The following is a 15,484-nucleotide window of genomic DNA, read 5'->3' as shown; positions in this document are numbered from 1 at the left end:
GTCTAGTGAATAATCTGTGTGAAGAATGGGCCTGCCCAGCCCTTCATTAGCATTGGTAGTAGGTGAGTATACCAATTATTCAGCTGTAAGTTCATTTGTATGTAATATACGGTTTTTGTATTGAGACTCTGTGTGTGCATTGAGTTATTTTGTCACTGCAGATGTACCTCAGAATAATGTACATACCTGTTTGAGAGAGTATGCATGTAGATGCTGTTTAATTTTTGCATGTCTTTATTTGTGGCATTTTGATTTTGTGTTTCTTGAAATTGGCTTCTGCTGCAAGTGAAGGGTGAAGGGTGTGTATATGAGGCTTGCCTGCCTATCTTGAAAAAGATAGGCTATGCGTGAGCTGCATGCCATAGTGTTGCCAACTGGCCTGAAAAAGTCTTTCCAGCCTGCTCCTATGTCCTTCACAACTTTCTCAGTGGAAATTGGTAGGGGAAACTGACTGTTGCAGAGGGCTGAACTGCTGGCACCCGCAAAAGGTCTGCAGATTGCACTGCTGTGAAGGATCAGTAAGCAGAGCAGTGAAGATGTGGTGGGGAGAGGGGAAGGAAGGAAAAGTAGGGGAGGCAATGCCAAGGATGGGGTGGGTGCGTAAGCAGAGCAGGGAGGATGGGGGGATGCAGGAAAGGCTGGGGGGATGCCCTCTCCCATCCAAGTTCCTTGAGGGACCTTGCTTGTTAATGTATATAAAACAGAGCCTCAACATACATTTAATTTTAAAATAATTATAGCAGTTTTCCCTGACCATTCAAGCACATTTTTTTATATATTAACATTTGTGAGAGTTCAAAGCAAATCAAATCAGCGCAAATGATCAAATAGCAGTTAAATTGAGGTGAAGCCATTCTTTGGTATTAAAGAATAATCTCCATTGTACATATTTTACATATTTTATAAGTCCTTCATATTTTATAATTTCCTTCGACCCAGGATCTAAGCTTTTTGAAAAGTATTGTGGCATAGAGTTTTCCTATGGTGGATAACAGACTTACTGGACAATATTTCGCTGGATCCATTGGATCCCCCTGTGTTAGACTTTGGGCATATTTCCTGTCTTATTTATATCAGTAAAAACTGAAGCCAAAACTGACACAATCTCCAGGTCCTGCTTATGGGGAAAGCTGAAGAAGTATGGCATTGAATCACATCTCCTTTACCTAATACAGCAATTATACAGCTATCCTACTGCTCGGGTTAGATGTGGAGATTCACGACAGCTATCTGAGCCGTTTACCTTCGATAAAGGCGTTGTGCAGGGGTGTATTCTTGCACCCCTACTGTTCAACTTATATATAAATTATCTTAGATCCTGTCTCCTGAGGAAAACTTGCCATCTTCCGTATATAGTTAAGAATGAAATTCCGATCCTTTTGTATGCTGACGATGCAGTGATAATGTTCTGATCAGTTGTGAGACTCCACAAATTGATTAAAAACTTCAAGTATTATTGTCACCATGAAGGCTTGTCTATTAATGTAGTGAAATCCAAGGTCATGATATTTAGTTAAAGGAAAAGAGGGAAAATCTTCAGATGGTAGGCCAATCTGTGGAACAGGTTAACCAATTTAAATACCTGGGAATCCATTTTGAAGCATCTCTTGCATAGAAAACACATTTGGATTTGGCAAGTAATACTGCCTTGAGAGTAGGAAGTACAACTGTAAAATATTTTTATACAACAGGAGGTGAATTTGTCCCCTTCGCCTTAAAGGTATATAATGCCAAGGTTCTAAATCAATTTTTGTATGGTGCAGAAATCTGGATTCAGGTTGCTTCTGAGAGAATGGGCTACATCCAGTATGATTTTTTTTCCTGGTGCTTACTGGCTACTCATAGATGTGTTTCGGGAGTAGCTCTGAGAGCTGAATTGGGCGAAATATTAATGGAAGCGAAGGCCTGGATAAAAGCATTTCTTTTTAAAGTAAAGATTTTAAAATCTGAGGGAGGGCCCACTCTACTTGGACTCACTCAGGCAGATAAATATAATAATCAATGGGATCAACTATTGGGAAAGAAAATAAAATGCCTAGGAATAACAATATAATCAAAACTACAGAGATCAAAGATATAATTAGGCAAATAAAAATGTGTATCACGAAGTTGGACATTACTAGTATGTCTGTTAGGGCACGGAGGATATGTTTGACTCCTTACTTAGGTATTGCCCTCCCAATGCAACTGCAGAAGTATTTTTATCATCTGACAGTACCAAAGCTCAGAAGAGCTTTTACATTGGCAAGAATGAATGCCTTCCCTCGGCAGTTTTAGAGGGTAGATACAAGAAAGTATCATATACTAACAGAACATGCAGGTGCCCATATGATAACATTGAAAACATTGGACATATGATTATAGAATATTTAATGAGCTGAGGGCTAGCTTAATCATCCCTCTACTTAAAAATATGGAACTACCTAATATGAGAGCACAGTTGACGTGGTTACTATTGGCTACAAATGATTCTGCTACCCTTTCTGTGGCAAAATATATAGGGGCAATAATTAAACATCAGAGACATGATATCAAGAAAGGTTCTTCCCATTTTAATTTCTGCTTAAGGCAATAGCTGTATAAGCAGTACTAGACAGATATTTTATAAATACTTAAGCAGACTTTACCTGAATGTGCTGGTATATGTAAATTTTTCAAGTCAAATCTCACTGGTGCTTGCTTTACTATCTGGAAAAAAATGACTAAAAAATGAGGCAATTCTGAACATCTGACATGTAAAATTCGCTTGTATTCAGACATAGGACTTTTTAATAATAATAAACTCATGAACTGTCAATATTTCAATCTAAACTCCCACAAAGCTATTACTATGACGCAGCTGGTAAATAAGTTTTCAATGCAACCTGGAATATGATTACAGCAGTATCAACATAACTAGCTAAACAGCATTTCCATTTTCTAGCCAAATTTACTGGATAGTCTTTGTCCACGTCAACATTAAAAGAAACCAGGAATTTGGGGGTTGTTCATTTACTTTGGAATAACAGCTTCTCATCATATTATGAAATGCTCTGGAAATTTCCCTGTTTCAAAGCAGTTTGCCAAGAACTTAGTGAGTTGCTATTGGGGAGCTGTTCTTAGATAAACACAAGTCCAATGCTTCCATGGCTGTGTAGAACCATTTATTTCTATCATAATCATACTTAATATGCCTTTTCATTTCCAGTCTTGAGTTGAAAATACTGCTCTTAATTTTTAAATATACGGAATGCAACATAAACTTAGTGCAGTTCCATGAATGCAAGGGCAGTTTGTGCAAGCAGAAGAGAAATGTCCAATTTTTGAAGGACAAGTAAAAACTGCTAAGCATGAGACAGTCCTAATAATCTACTCCCACATTCTCATTAACATTTCCTCAGAATGACCACAAGGGGGCCCCATCCCTACACTTTATGCAAGCAGATCACCATGTTTGAAACATAAGGGGTTTTTTTTTAAGCACACCTCTCTGAATGAGGAGAAAAAAATACATTCCCGCTTGCACAAGATCACATATGCCCATGGAAGGGAATCACTGGATAAAGGCCCCTGTCTCTTTGTTCAGTGTCAAACTTGTTAACTTTTCAGAACCAGGCATATGTTATCCCAGGCGTTTTCATTTCTTTCTTTATTTCATTTATACCCCACCTTCCTCCCCAAAACACGAAACTGGTTACATTGTTTGTCTCTCTCCATTTTATCCTCACTCCTCTGTGAGTTAGTTTAGGCCGAGAGTGTGCAACTGGCCCAAGGTCACCCAACAAGCTTCCATGGCAGAGTGGATGTTTTTGAACCTTGGTCTCTCAAATCCTAGACCAAGCACTGCATCACATTGAGACAAGGGTTCAAATCCCTGCTCAGCAACCAAGCTCATCCCTCGCCAGGTGTTCAGGGGCAGATTACCATCTCTCAGTCCAAGCTACTTCACAGAATTGTTGTGAAGATTCTGTGGAAATACCTCTACAAACATGAAAGAACAATAAAAAAAATCACACAAAAGGCAAGAAGAGAAAAAAGGGGACAGCAACCCTCAAAGCCCAGCATCTTAATATACTAAACTTAGTCCATAGTATACAACACTCAGAACACATACCACAAAAAATATTAAAAAGCACAAAGCCTAGATAATTAAAAACATAACACACATAGTTAAAAGAAACACCTGTCCATCATGCCAGTATATGTGTCTTACATAAAATTATAGAAAATTGGCATGTCCCCAAAGTGGAAGCATTTACAACAGTTAAAATTTACCCGTGTAATGCAACAAAGGGCAAAATGTTCCTGAATATAATCAGAAGAGCAGTACAGAAGAGGGTTTTCGTGTTACCTTTGGATTATCAATAATAGGAGTTACACTAAGGTCAGACTCCGTGTAGATAAGTTCCTTGATTTTAGACTCTATTTCCTGCTGGTCACAGTATGTATCTTTAACCTATAATATAAGTAAATATTAGTAATATGTACAATGCATGCTTTCCCATTAATATTTTATTTAAATACAACAAATATGCAAGTTTCGTGTTTATTACTACACAGCACTCCATTCATACTAATACTCATTGCTAATAGAGAGTTTGTCTGGCCAACACACCAAAAAGTTGAATTTCCTACTTCTTTGAGAAGAAGTAGGAAGTAGCAGAGAGGTGGCACCGCACAATTTCTGTTAGTTTTGTTTTTGAGAGGCAAAAAAAATCTTGCAGTCTTCCTTATCAACCTCTGATTTATAAACATTGAGAAGGAAATCGTTTATATACAGATCCAGCCAGCTATAAGGTTGGGGAATGATTCTATGAACTCTTCATTATCAATGATGGGCACGAAGTTATTTCTGTGGATCCTCACGCTTCTCCTTCCCTCTGCCTCTTTTGTCAATTATTTGATATGGTTTCAGTGAGAGTCTCTTTCTTTTTCTGTTCTGGGAGTAATAATTAATCTGTTCATCTGTTTCAACATGGAAGTTTTGCTGTGGTTTGGCATCCAACCCAAAACCGAAATTTTGGAACATCCATACAACTTCATCACCTGATCATCCAATTACTGTGTTTTCACCTACTTTGAAATGTTCTTTCCCAAACCTGGTATGATATGATCTTTTTGGAAAGATCACAATCGCAGCACATTTATATGCCATGGGGATGGGAAGTACACATCACTACCATTTTCCTTGCCTCTGTCCCCCCCCACTCCCTACAACTTTTTTCAGTCTTTTTCAGGCTTCTTTAAAAAGATCTGTATTTGACATATCACTGAAATGTTATAAAGATCTATCCACTAATTCTTCTGAATTCCCAGCTTTCAGCGCCAGCCCTTGTAGTTGTGGGCATGCATCTTTCCCCTTATATCTACAATGAACGCAGTTAAAGACTTACTTTTTGAAAAAATGAAAGCTGGGACTTCAGAGGAATTAACACAGGGTTGTTACAATGCTGTAGCAATATGTAAATTGCAGGGTTTTTTTAAAAAAAAGCCCAAAGAAGCCTCTGTTGGCATAGAGGGGAGGGGATGGTAGCTTGGGGGGATGAGGTAAGGAAAATTCCAAAAAATACTTCTGTGCAGATGCTCTGCTGTCACTACATTCATAAAAGCTACATGGAAAACCATTGCTGTGTAGAAGCAGCCTTAGTCTGCTACAGTTAATGTAACAAAGAATCTCATGGCACATGAAGGCTTATAGTATAAGACATTTGTTAGTCTTGTGCACCTTAAAGGCTCTTTTGCTATTTTATTTTTTCCTTGTTATGGTGACTCTTAATTGCTCTGGAATTTTTTTCCTCATATCAATCCTATAAATCTTATTGCTTAGCCTCTTCCTTCAATCTACACTCACCTTTACTGAAGGAGGTGGTGTTTGGTGCGCTGAATTTGGAGTCAGAATAGCAGTGGTACTGTTCATTTCTACTGCACTGCTAGTTCTTGGATTGGGGCAAGAACTGAAAGAGAATGCACATATAAACATAACAGAATATTTAAATTCCAATTATTTCCTCTGTTAACTCTCTTCAGCTCCCACAATTGTGTGCAACTGTGTACATACAATTAAAGTTCACTACTATTTTCCATCGTCCTGCTAGCAAATCTTGTGAAGAGACCAGGGCTCAGCTGCAGTTCATTATGATTCAGCTCCAGAACTAGTTTTCAGTTCTAGGTCTCAGCCATAAAACTCATGAAATTAGAATGACGCCAATGCCACTCTTTTGCTTCTGGGAAATTGCACACAACCCTCATATAACTGATATGAGAGGACAAGACTTCCAAGCCAGTAGCAAGTATGAGTCTAGAGTATCTGTTTTTAGAAATTAATCATCAGCTGAGACAGCATTAGGCCACTATACCAAGCTATCATGTCAATCAAATACTCTCTTCGGCATCTCATAACAATTGAATATTTGAAGCTTAAATCATAAATAAGATAGCAACAGACTAGTTTTTAAAGCCTGTCCTGGTCATATAATAAGGCTCTAGGATAGAGTATGATTTAAAAGAAAAAATATAGGTCTACAGTCATACCTGAGAAGAAATATAGACTCATTTGATTCACCATCAACTGCACTTTTGGGGCATAATTCTCCTGGATTTTCTGCCAAAGACATCATATCACTAGTATTAACATCGTTTCTCAAACAAGCATCTTCATTATGATTTTCACATTACACTAACAGAGATGCTGTATTCTTACCCAGCTTGAAAGATCTGCTCAACTGTTTATTTTCAGCTCCTGGGCATATAATGACATCTGGATTTTGTTGACTCTCCGACTGATTGTTAGACTTTCCAGATACAAACAGCTCTGCGTTTCCACCACTATTCAAACAATGACATTAACTTTGAAGTTAATACAACTTTCACTGAATTTGTTTTAGGGTCAAAGCTTTAAAAACCTGGAATAATTTTGCAAAAATATTTTTATTTTTAAATCAACTCAAACGGAATGCACTCTGAAAATGTAGTTGCGGAGGCAAATATGAGGCAATTGTGACCATATCGAGCAGAATTGAGTGGATGTTTCAAGTGGAAGTCTATGCAAAGTTACTCCAATCAAAGCCCATTCGTTCCTGTATAGCACTGCACTGCCAGAAACCCAAGAACTTCACTTTATTGCAGAAAAGTTTGTAGTTCTCATGATTATTATTTGAGGAGGGAGGTAGAGATCCACTGATCAAAAGGCACTGCTAATAGTAGACTTCACTCCCCCTCCCCCTGTCATATGATATTTAAATTATTCAGTGAATCTCATGTAAGTGTCATATTTACAGGTGAGTTGCATATAAGATTAAATATACAATTATCTGTAAGAATCAGGAAGTGACCATACGAAGAATTACATAGGAAAGGTTATAGAAGCAAGGTTGTTTTAATGTCAAACATGTTTGTTCCTGGTTCTTCCAAGTGATAATGGAGGCATGCTTTTAATCATGCTGATCATGAGCAGTCCAATTTGCAGAACGAGAACTAGCAGGATTGGTGCAATTGACACTCTCCATACCAGTGACTACAGCACAACTCCCATGATAGCCAACTTCAATTCCTGAGGTGTGATTCCTGGAGAGCCAGTATGGTATCATGGCTAGAGTGATGGACTATGATCTGAGTGACCCAAGTTCTGCCATGGACTATGTTCTGAGCGACCCACTCTGCCATGGAAGCTTGCTGAGTAAGCTTGAGCCAGTAAAACTCTCAGCCTAACCTACCTCACAGAGTTTAGTGTGAAGAAAAAAATGGCGGAGAGGTGAATGATGTAAGCTGCTTTGGGTCCCCAGTTTGGTGTAGTTAAGAGCATTAGGACTCTAATCTGGAATGCCAGGTTTGAGTCCCCACTCCTCCACTTGAAGCCAGCTGGGTGACCTTGGGTCAGTCACAGCTTCTAGGAGCTCTCTCAGCCCCACCCACCTCACAGGGTGATTATTGTTGTGGGGATAATAATGACATACTTTGTAAACGGCTCTGATTGGGTGTTAAGTTGTCCTGAAGGACAGTATATAAATCCATTAATAATATTATTATTAATGAAGTAAAATAAAATAAATAACATCTTCTTTCTTCCACATATAATTCAGTGATAGCTATACTGAATGAAAATAGGGCTGCATTAAAAAATTATGTAAACCAAGTGCACATTAAACAAATTACAGTTAAAACAACTGAAAACATAATGTAATAATGACAATAGTATTTGCATTTTAAAATTAATCTCCACTGACTCTATTGTACCTGAAGCTTGTGTCTTGGCTGGACATGGATTCACTGGGAGTCTGGACAAAAGAATCTTTCCAGAAGGGATGCTGTAATAACTCTACCCAAGTCAACCTTTAAATATAATGAAATAAAGTTATATAACCTTGCAAGCACAGCAAAAATTTAAATGCCACAAACCTAACTGCTGAAAACACTACATTAGCATCTGTCATTTACAAACTGCCAGAGCTTCAAATTAACACTCTACCTCTTCTGAGGATCCTTTTGAAGCAAGGACTCAAGCAAGCTAACAAAGTCTGCAGATGGTTTTAGAAGCGCAGGTCCTGTAAGTCAAAATTGCACATTTTATTTGGGGACAGAAGAATTAAGGCTAAAAATATAATGACTGCACAACTTAAATGGAATCAAGTTCATTAACACATGTATTGTCAATCCTAGAAAAGGATACTCAAGGCACATAATGTTGTCATACTGGTGGCTATGACTTTCATTTCACTCTCTTTTAAAAAGACAAACATATCTACCAGCTCTTAGATTTATCCTATAGTCAGATTTCTGAAACTGCACAACCAGACATTAACTTGTTTTTGCCACAGTAAATGTGGCAACTGTATTGATTTCAAAATAAGTAGAGCCAGTGCACTGTAGCAGTTAGCATGCCAAACTGGCATGCTAACTGCTACAGTTCTGGCATGAAGTTTGCCAGGTGAATTTGGGCCAGTCATTCTTTCAGTTTAACCTACCTCACAGGGTTGTTGTGAGGATAAAAGAGAGGATAGGAATATTAATTACACCACCCTGAGCTCCTTGGAGGAAGGATGTGACAACAATGAACACAGTGTCTGTAAGAAAACATTATCATCTTTATTAAATTCTGTGTCTTGAGGCCACTTTTTAAAATGTCATCCCAGAACACAGCGAATGCTTGTCCTTCTCAGTGAAATCTTAACATAGCAGCATGCAGCACCACAAATCTGGCAAATATTTTGTCATGACCTTCTCTCAAATGGACTTTTCACTTTCTGTCTTTCTATCATTACCAAAACCACTTCCATTCACCATTCTTTATATATTTCCTACTTTCTGGTAAAATTTTCTCAGCACTTGTTTTTTATCTTCTTGAGATTCCTGGCAGCCACTTCACTGGCATCTTTGGCCATGAAGGTACGCCTCCCTGTCCCTTTGGGCACCAATTTTGGACTGGCTTGCTCAGTCATCTGCAGGTGCCATAAGACCCTCTAGGCCCTCTGCAGGCACAGTGGCTGAACTTGATAGCCATTCTTTAGCACACTTTTCAAACTTTCTTCTTTAGTAGCAAGAACTTATTCTTCCCATTCTTTAAAATGAAATTTTACAAAACAACCCCTGAGATTTAAGTGTTTGTAATAAATAACCCAGTTATTTGAAAATCTCTCCTAAAGACCTGTAGCATTGGCAGAATGGTGACATCTGAGTTCAGCCATTATTATAAAACACTAGAAAAAGAAATCTGTGGTAGCTAGAAGGAAGTTTTAAAACATTTTCCATCAATGGAGTACATAATAAGTTTCGGAAAGATTTTCTCCCAGGTATTACTTTGACAAGCAAAAAAAAACCCCATACGCACTTTTATCACATTTGAGAAAACTGGCTGGAGTATTCTTTACCAGGTTTCTCAGCAAACAACAGTACCTTCTTGTCTAAGTGGAAAAGGATCTTCACGTACAATCTGTTCTGATAATTCAGTGAGGTTTTCTGAGAAAAACGGAGGTCTCCCTATAAATGTAACATAAGTTTGAGATAAATGTATAGATTTCAAAATAATTGAAAATTACAGTTGTAGTTGACAACATGAGATTTTTACACTGAAGTTATACACTTGTAATTTCTGAATAAGAGAACACTGACCTGTAGATACTTTCTCAGACCTCCCTCACTGAAATACTTCTGCTTAGCAAAACTCTCTCTCTCCTGAAGAAGGAAGGAAGGAAGGAAGGAAGGAAGGAAGGAAGGAAGGAAGGAAGGACCAAAAACCTCACAATTTTGGCTCATTTTGTTTACTATGTACATTGTATGTTGATACATACATACATTCATACAAGGCACCTTCTCCTAGTAACCTAGCTACATTTTAGTTATCTGAATCTTTAAAACAAAATATAATCTTCACCTTAATTTCTGTCTGATTTAACCCACCCTGAGCCTGTTCATGGGGAGGGTGGGCTAAAAATCGAATATAATAACAACAACACACTTAATATACTAATAATTATATTGTATGGATACCTGAGAACATTTCATACAGCAAACAGCCTAACGACCACAGATCACTGGCTATAGAGAAGTCAGCTCCCTTTATCACTTCTGGAGCAATATATGTTGGAGAACCTGCAGAAGAGTAATCAATTGTGATTTACTCCACATCTACAATAGCCTTCAAAAATCACTAACAATTCTACAGCAACGCTTACTGGAGTTCAGGAAGGGGGAGTTATTTCAAAATAAGTAAATAAAGCAGATGGAACTGAAACACAAATCTAGAGCCATTCCACAAACTGAAACACAAATCTAGAGCCATAAGGCAGTAAGCAGCTAGGAAATGGGGAAGACATTTTAGGTTTCCATGCCTGGGTGCCTGAATGTCTCCTCTGCTTTGCACTTTACAATAGCTGTGGAAGGAGCCACTTAGAAGGCAGAAGTGTTGCTGAGAGACCACAGGAAGGAAGACCTGCAGGAGTGTAGCACCCCGGACCATCTGGAAAACTCACAGACAAGCAACTACATTGGTTGATCTTCTAGGGGACACAGCAGCTTGGTTTGGATTTGTGTTGAGCAATTACTGTCCATTTATCCCAGAAGTGTTTTCAATGAAACAAACAGCTACAGAATTACTCCATTTAAATATGAACGGGAAAAAAGACCATTTATATAGCTTTAATTATATATCATTGTGTTGGATCCAATGTTTCTGTTTCTATACCAGTGAAGTCTTCCTCACATGCAAGGAACCATCTGCTGATAGAAGATGCACATTCTAGCAGTGGCAAGCTCCTTGCATCAGAGGAAGGCTTCATCACTAGTAAAACAGACACTCTGGCTCCAGCCCTTTGATTTTAGTTATCATCATCCTTTCTTCTTGCAATGTACCTTTAAGTTTGTTTTTCTGATTTCTTTGTCCTGTGTTTTCACCACTGTCACCTTCTACATCCTCAGTTTCTATTAAAGCAAAAAATTCTTCTAAGTTTTCACCATCTGCTTTAGCCAAGCAGAAGTTACTAAATTTCAGAGTGCCAGGCCCTTCCAGGAGAATCTGTGGTATCAAAATACAGACATAAATACTAATTAGTTGTTTCTTGAATACTAAAAGAGTTTTAGCATTGTTTCAGAAATGCAGGTATAATCTATCAATTCACATATCGATCTGACAAAGTGGGCTGTGACCCACAAAAGCTCATACTGAAATAAATGTTGTTAGTTTTTAAGATGCTATTATATGTTTGTTTTATTTTGCTATGATAAACTAAAACAACTACCGTTTTACAATCATCAGCTCAAAAGACTATCTTACCTTTTCAGGTGTAAGGTCACAGAAAAGAATTCCAAGCTCATGAATATGATAGAGTCCAGTAACTAAATTGATACCAAATTCTCGTACAACATCCTCAGGTAGATGTACATCTTGAGCAATTACCATTTGTAGCGACCCACCTACAAACGTATTTACTATTAATTACTACGTATAATGTTACCTTTTTGCAACAAAGCAGTTTACTATAAGCAATACATTAAAACTCTTTCAATATATAGAGAGCTATGGATGTTAAACTGTATGTACAAGCAGATCAACTAATGGCACCTAAATACAAAAACCTATCACCTGCAGACTGTCAAGGCTAGGGAAATGCATTTATCAAATCTTGATCCATTATAGATAAGTCTGGGCATAGGATCGTTCTAAGGGGACTGAGTACAAATATAGTTTCTGTTATAAACAGGTTGGCAATCAGCAGGAAGAGACTAAAATATGTATAGGATTGTTTGATTTTCTCACTTTAAAACCATCATCATCATCCTTTTAAAACTGCAGAAGCTATTTAGCACTAAAATCCCGGCAAGGATTAGCCTCTTTTGCTGGGGTTTTCAGTGCAAAATCCGAGATCATACATCAAGAACTGCATTACAACTACACCACCGACACACAACCACATATACCTATTCATAAAACTGAAAAATGCTAACATATATATTCCAGTTTCCTCAACTTCTCTGCAGGTATATAATACTATATTTTATATTGTAGAATGTATCCAGTATAAAAAATCAAATATTAGTCAGAAACTTGAGTTTACTTAAGCTCCTTATTTAATAAGATAAATTACAGGCTAAAATTCCTTTTCGGGGTGGCGGGGGGTGGGCGGAGAGAAAGGCTTATAAAGTTCAAACAAAGTCCAAAGAAACACATTAATAATTCTTCAATGCCAAGGAAGCTTTGAACTTCTCTCAATCAGATTACACTTTAAGCAGCATTTTAGATTCTGACTTCCATTCTCAATAAAAACTAGACACCTCCTCTTCCCTTTTTTGTAACTTAGCTTATAAAGGTATCTGTAAAATGATTGTGCGGTCCTATGCATCAGAGGAAACAAGATCTGACTCATGAAAACTTTGTTAGTCTTTAACATGCCATTGGACTTTTAAATTTGCTGCAACAGACCAACACAGCTACTGCTCTGGAATTATATTCAACATATTGGTTTAAGATGCTATTATATGTTCTTACCTGTGCATAATTCCACCACAAGCCAAAGGTGATTGCTCGTTTCATACCATTCATGAAAAGTTACTATATTCTGGTGTCTCATTTTATGGGTAAGACGAACCTGTAACAAATCATCTGCACGTAAGTACATAAGTTGGGCACATGACAGCCAAGCAGCCAATAGAATAGCAGTTGTCTATTCAGGGCATCAATGCAAGGATTGAGTTTATAGGCTGTGAAGTTTCAGCTCAGGAAAGTGTTCAAGGTAAACCACCTTGAGCCTTCCGCTTGAAAAAAATTAATTAGTCCCACAAATATTTATCTGAAATCTATACATAAAATATAAAAATATGTCTTCCTTGTTGTGTTGTGCGAACATTGTCTTCCCAAACTCCATGTTTTGTTGAAACCTGGGTAGTCTTAACAGGACAGGTGAAGATAAAACGGTCTTCCTCCATAGATGCTGTGTTCTATTTTTGCCTCCTATTCCCATGATGACTATAACACAACACGGACCGTGCACAGACAGCGGGAGAACAAACACTACCCACAAAAAGAGCCTTTCAGAGCTATGTTACTTAGTTACTGAAAGACTGCCAAATCACTTAAAAAAGGTTCAAACAGGCTACATAGCGGCAAAATTAGGAACCTTGTAGTTCACATTTTTGCATCAAAATATCTGGGCTCAGTATCAGATATCTAAATACACTCATAAAGGAAATATATAGCTATCCACTGCATCTGAAATTATTGTAATGAATTCCCTAGAGTACTACACACTTACCATCTACCTCATAAAAGTCTTAGTTTCTGCTTTTACAAAGAATACTCTCCCAGATGAAGTTTCTGACTGATGATGATTTGTGCAATATTGGTTGGAACACTCATGATACCCAGAGTAATTATTTTGTCTTAACACACTAAAATAAACTAACAAAAGAATCCTTTTTAAAGTAAAGCTATTTAGACCATTGTACAGTTTCATTATATACTATGAGAAACACAATGCAATATGTTTGTCTCTCAAACATGTTGCTGGATAATTTACATTCACACTTCTTTCCCAGATAGTCAGTGTAATTCTTACCCAATTTGTTATTTCAGCTCTCTTGCATTTATCAGTGCACAAAATAGCCACAAAATTAATAGTTCCTTTTCGTCTGCCTTTATAAACAACCGTTTTGCTTCCTCTTCCAATTTCTTCATACAAAATAAAGTTTTCCATAATGAAAGTTGTAGTGGACACATCAAATTAAAGCCACTGAATTTGTAACAGAGCACCACCTTTAAAACATAAAGAAAATAATCTTCATTTAATGTACTAACAGTGAAATTCTAAACAGAGTTACTGATTTCAATGGGCTTAGACTGAAGTAACTCTGCTTAGGATTTCACTATAAGAGTGGTTACCTCATCATTTCATATAATATTTACATGTTCTGTAAGACTGATGGTAATTCCAACCACAAACAAAGAAAGGGGGTTTGGGCACATCTGTGTGCATCTGGTTATTAAGGTCAACAGAGATCCTGAGCACTCTTATGCAAATATTTATCATGTACAAACTAATAAGTACCAGTAACATTTAACAACAGATGCTCCTTCTAAAACCTACAACAATAAGAGTTTATGCATGACTGCAAAAACATTAACAAGTATTTACGGAAATCGAATATTGCCCTATAGGGAGAGGCTTAAGCCCTATCTCCATGAATATCACAGTTCCAACACAATGGGACCTGGGAATTTTGAGCACAGCACTCACAACGCACACCTTACTTCCAGGACTTAGGGGGGACACAAGGAAATCATGACCACGTGGTAATCATAGTTAAAAAAAGTCCAGTGACACCTTTAAGACTAACCAGATTTATTGAGGCACAAGCTTTCGAGAACCACAGCTCCCTTCATCAGATGGAAATCATGATTGCAAGGTAGGCCTTCACCTTCATGACAAAGTAGCATGACCAAAAATGACTACCTAACTTCCCATAACTTGAAGACCATTTCTGGTAGCTGAAGAAGGGAGCTTTGGCTCTGGAAAGCTTATACCCTGAAAAACTTGTTGATCTGGAAGGTGCCACTGGACTTAAATCCTACTGGTCCCATAGTTTGAGTTTGTCTCGCACATTACATTCAGCTCATCTTTCACACTTTAGGGAGGTAATGCAGTGCAGTGCCTAAGTGTTCGTATTGCATCTCTGCCCAATAAACACCTTACACAAGTAACTATTCGCTCAGCACTCCATCCATGACACAGGAATGATAATGCTGACCTGCCTTACAGTTTGTTGCAAGATCAATAATGATGATGATGATGATAACTGCACTTACACGTATATACCGCTCTTCTAGACAGATTAGTGCCTAACCCAGAACAGTGAACAAGTTAGTGTTATTACTATCCTCACAATACAGCTGGGGAGCTGGGGCTGAGAGCTTACCCAAGGCCACCTGCTGAGCTCATGGCAGCAGTGGGATTCAAACCAGTAGAGTAGTGATTCGCAGCAGAACCACTTGACCACTATGCTACAATGGTATAGGAAACAC

General features: G+C 37.8%; 1 protein-coding gene across 1 annotated transcript in view; it reads right to left on the bottom strand.

Moving 5' to 3' along the window:
• Positions 1–15,484, bottom strand: part of ULK4 (unc-51 like kinase 4) — a 259,528-nt gene that overhangs the window by 243,420 nt on the left and 624 nt on the right. Inside the window, exons 2-14 of the mRNA XM_054992150.1 lie at positions 14,022–14,218; positions 12,956–13,055; positions 11,744–11,883; positions 11,323–11,485; positions 10,462–10,563; positions 9,868–9,951; positions 8,444–8,519; positions 8,212–8,307; positions 6,680–6,804; positions 6,511–6,580; positions 5,831–5,933; positions 4,331–4,435; positions 2,628–2,688 (exon numbers count right to left, since the gene is read on the bottom strand). Of these exons, the coding sequence (XP_054848125.1) occupies positions 2,628–2,688; positions 4,331–4,435; positions 5,831–5,933; positions 6,511–6,580; positions 6,680–6,804; positions 8,212–8,307; positions 8,444–8,519; positions 9,868–9,951; positions 10,462–10,563; positions 11,323–11,485; positions 11,744–11,883; positions 12,956–13,055; positions 14,022–14,159 (1,363 nt within the window). The 5' untranslated portion in view covers positions 14,160–14,218. The remainder of the gene's footprint in view (positions 1–2,627; positions 2,689–4,330; positions 4,436–5,830; positions 5,934–6,510; positions 6,581–6,679; positions 6,805–8,211; positions 8,308–8,443; positions 8,520–9,867; positions 9,952–10,461; positions 10,564–11,322; positions 11,486–11,743; positions 11,884–12,955; positions 13,056–14,021; positions 14,219–15,484) is intronic.

The sequence above is a fragment of the Eublepharis macularius genome, chromosome 11 (genome assembly GCF_028583425.1).
Source record: "Eublepharis macularius isolate TG4126 chromosome 11, MPM_Emac_v1.0, whole genome shotgun sequence".
Lineage (NCBI taxonomy): Eukaryota > Metazoa > Chordata > Lepidosauria > Squamata > Eublepharidae > Eublepharis > Eublepharis macularius.
This window is presented reverse-complemented; position numbering and strand designations above follow the sequence as displayed.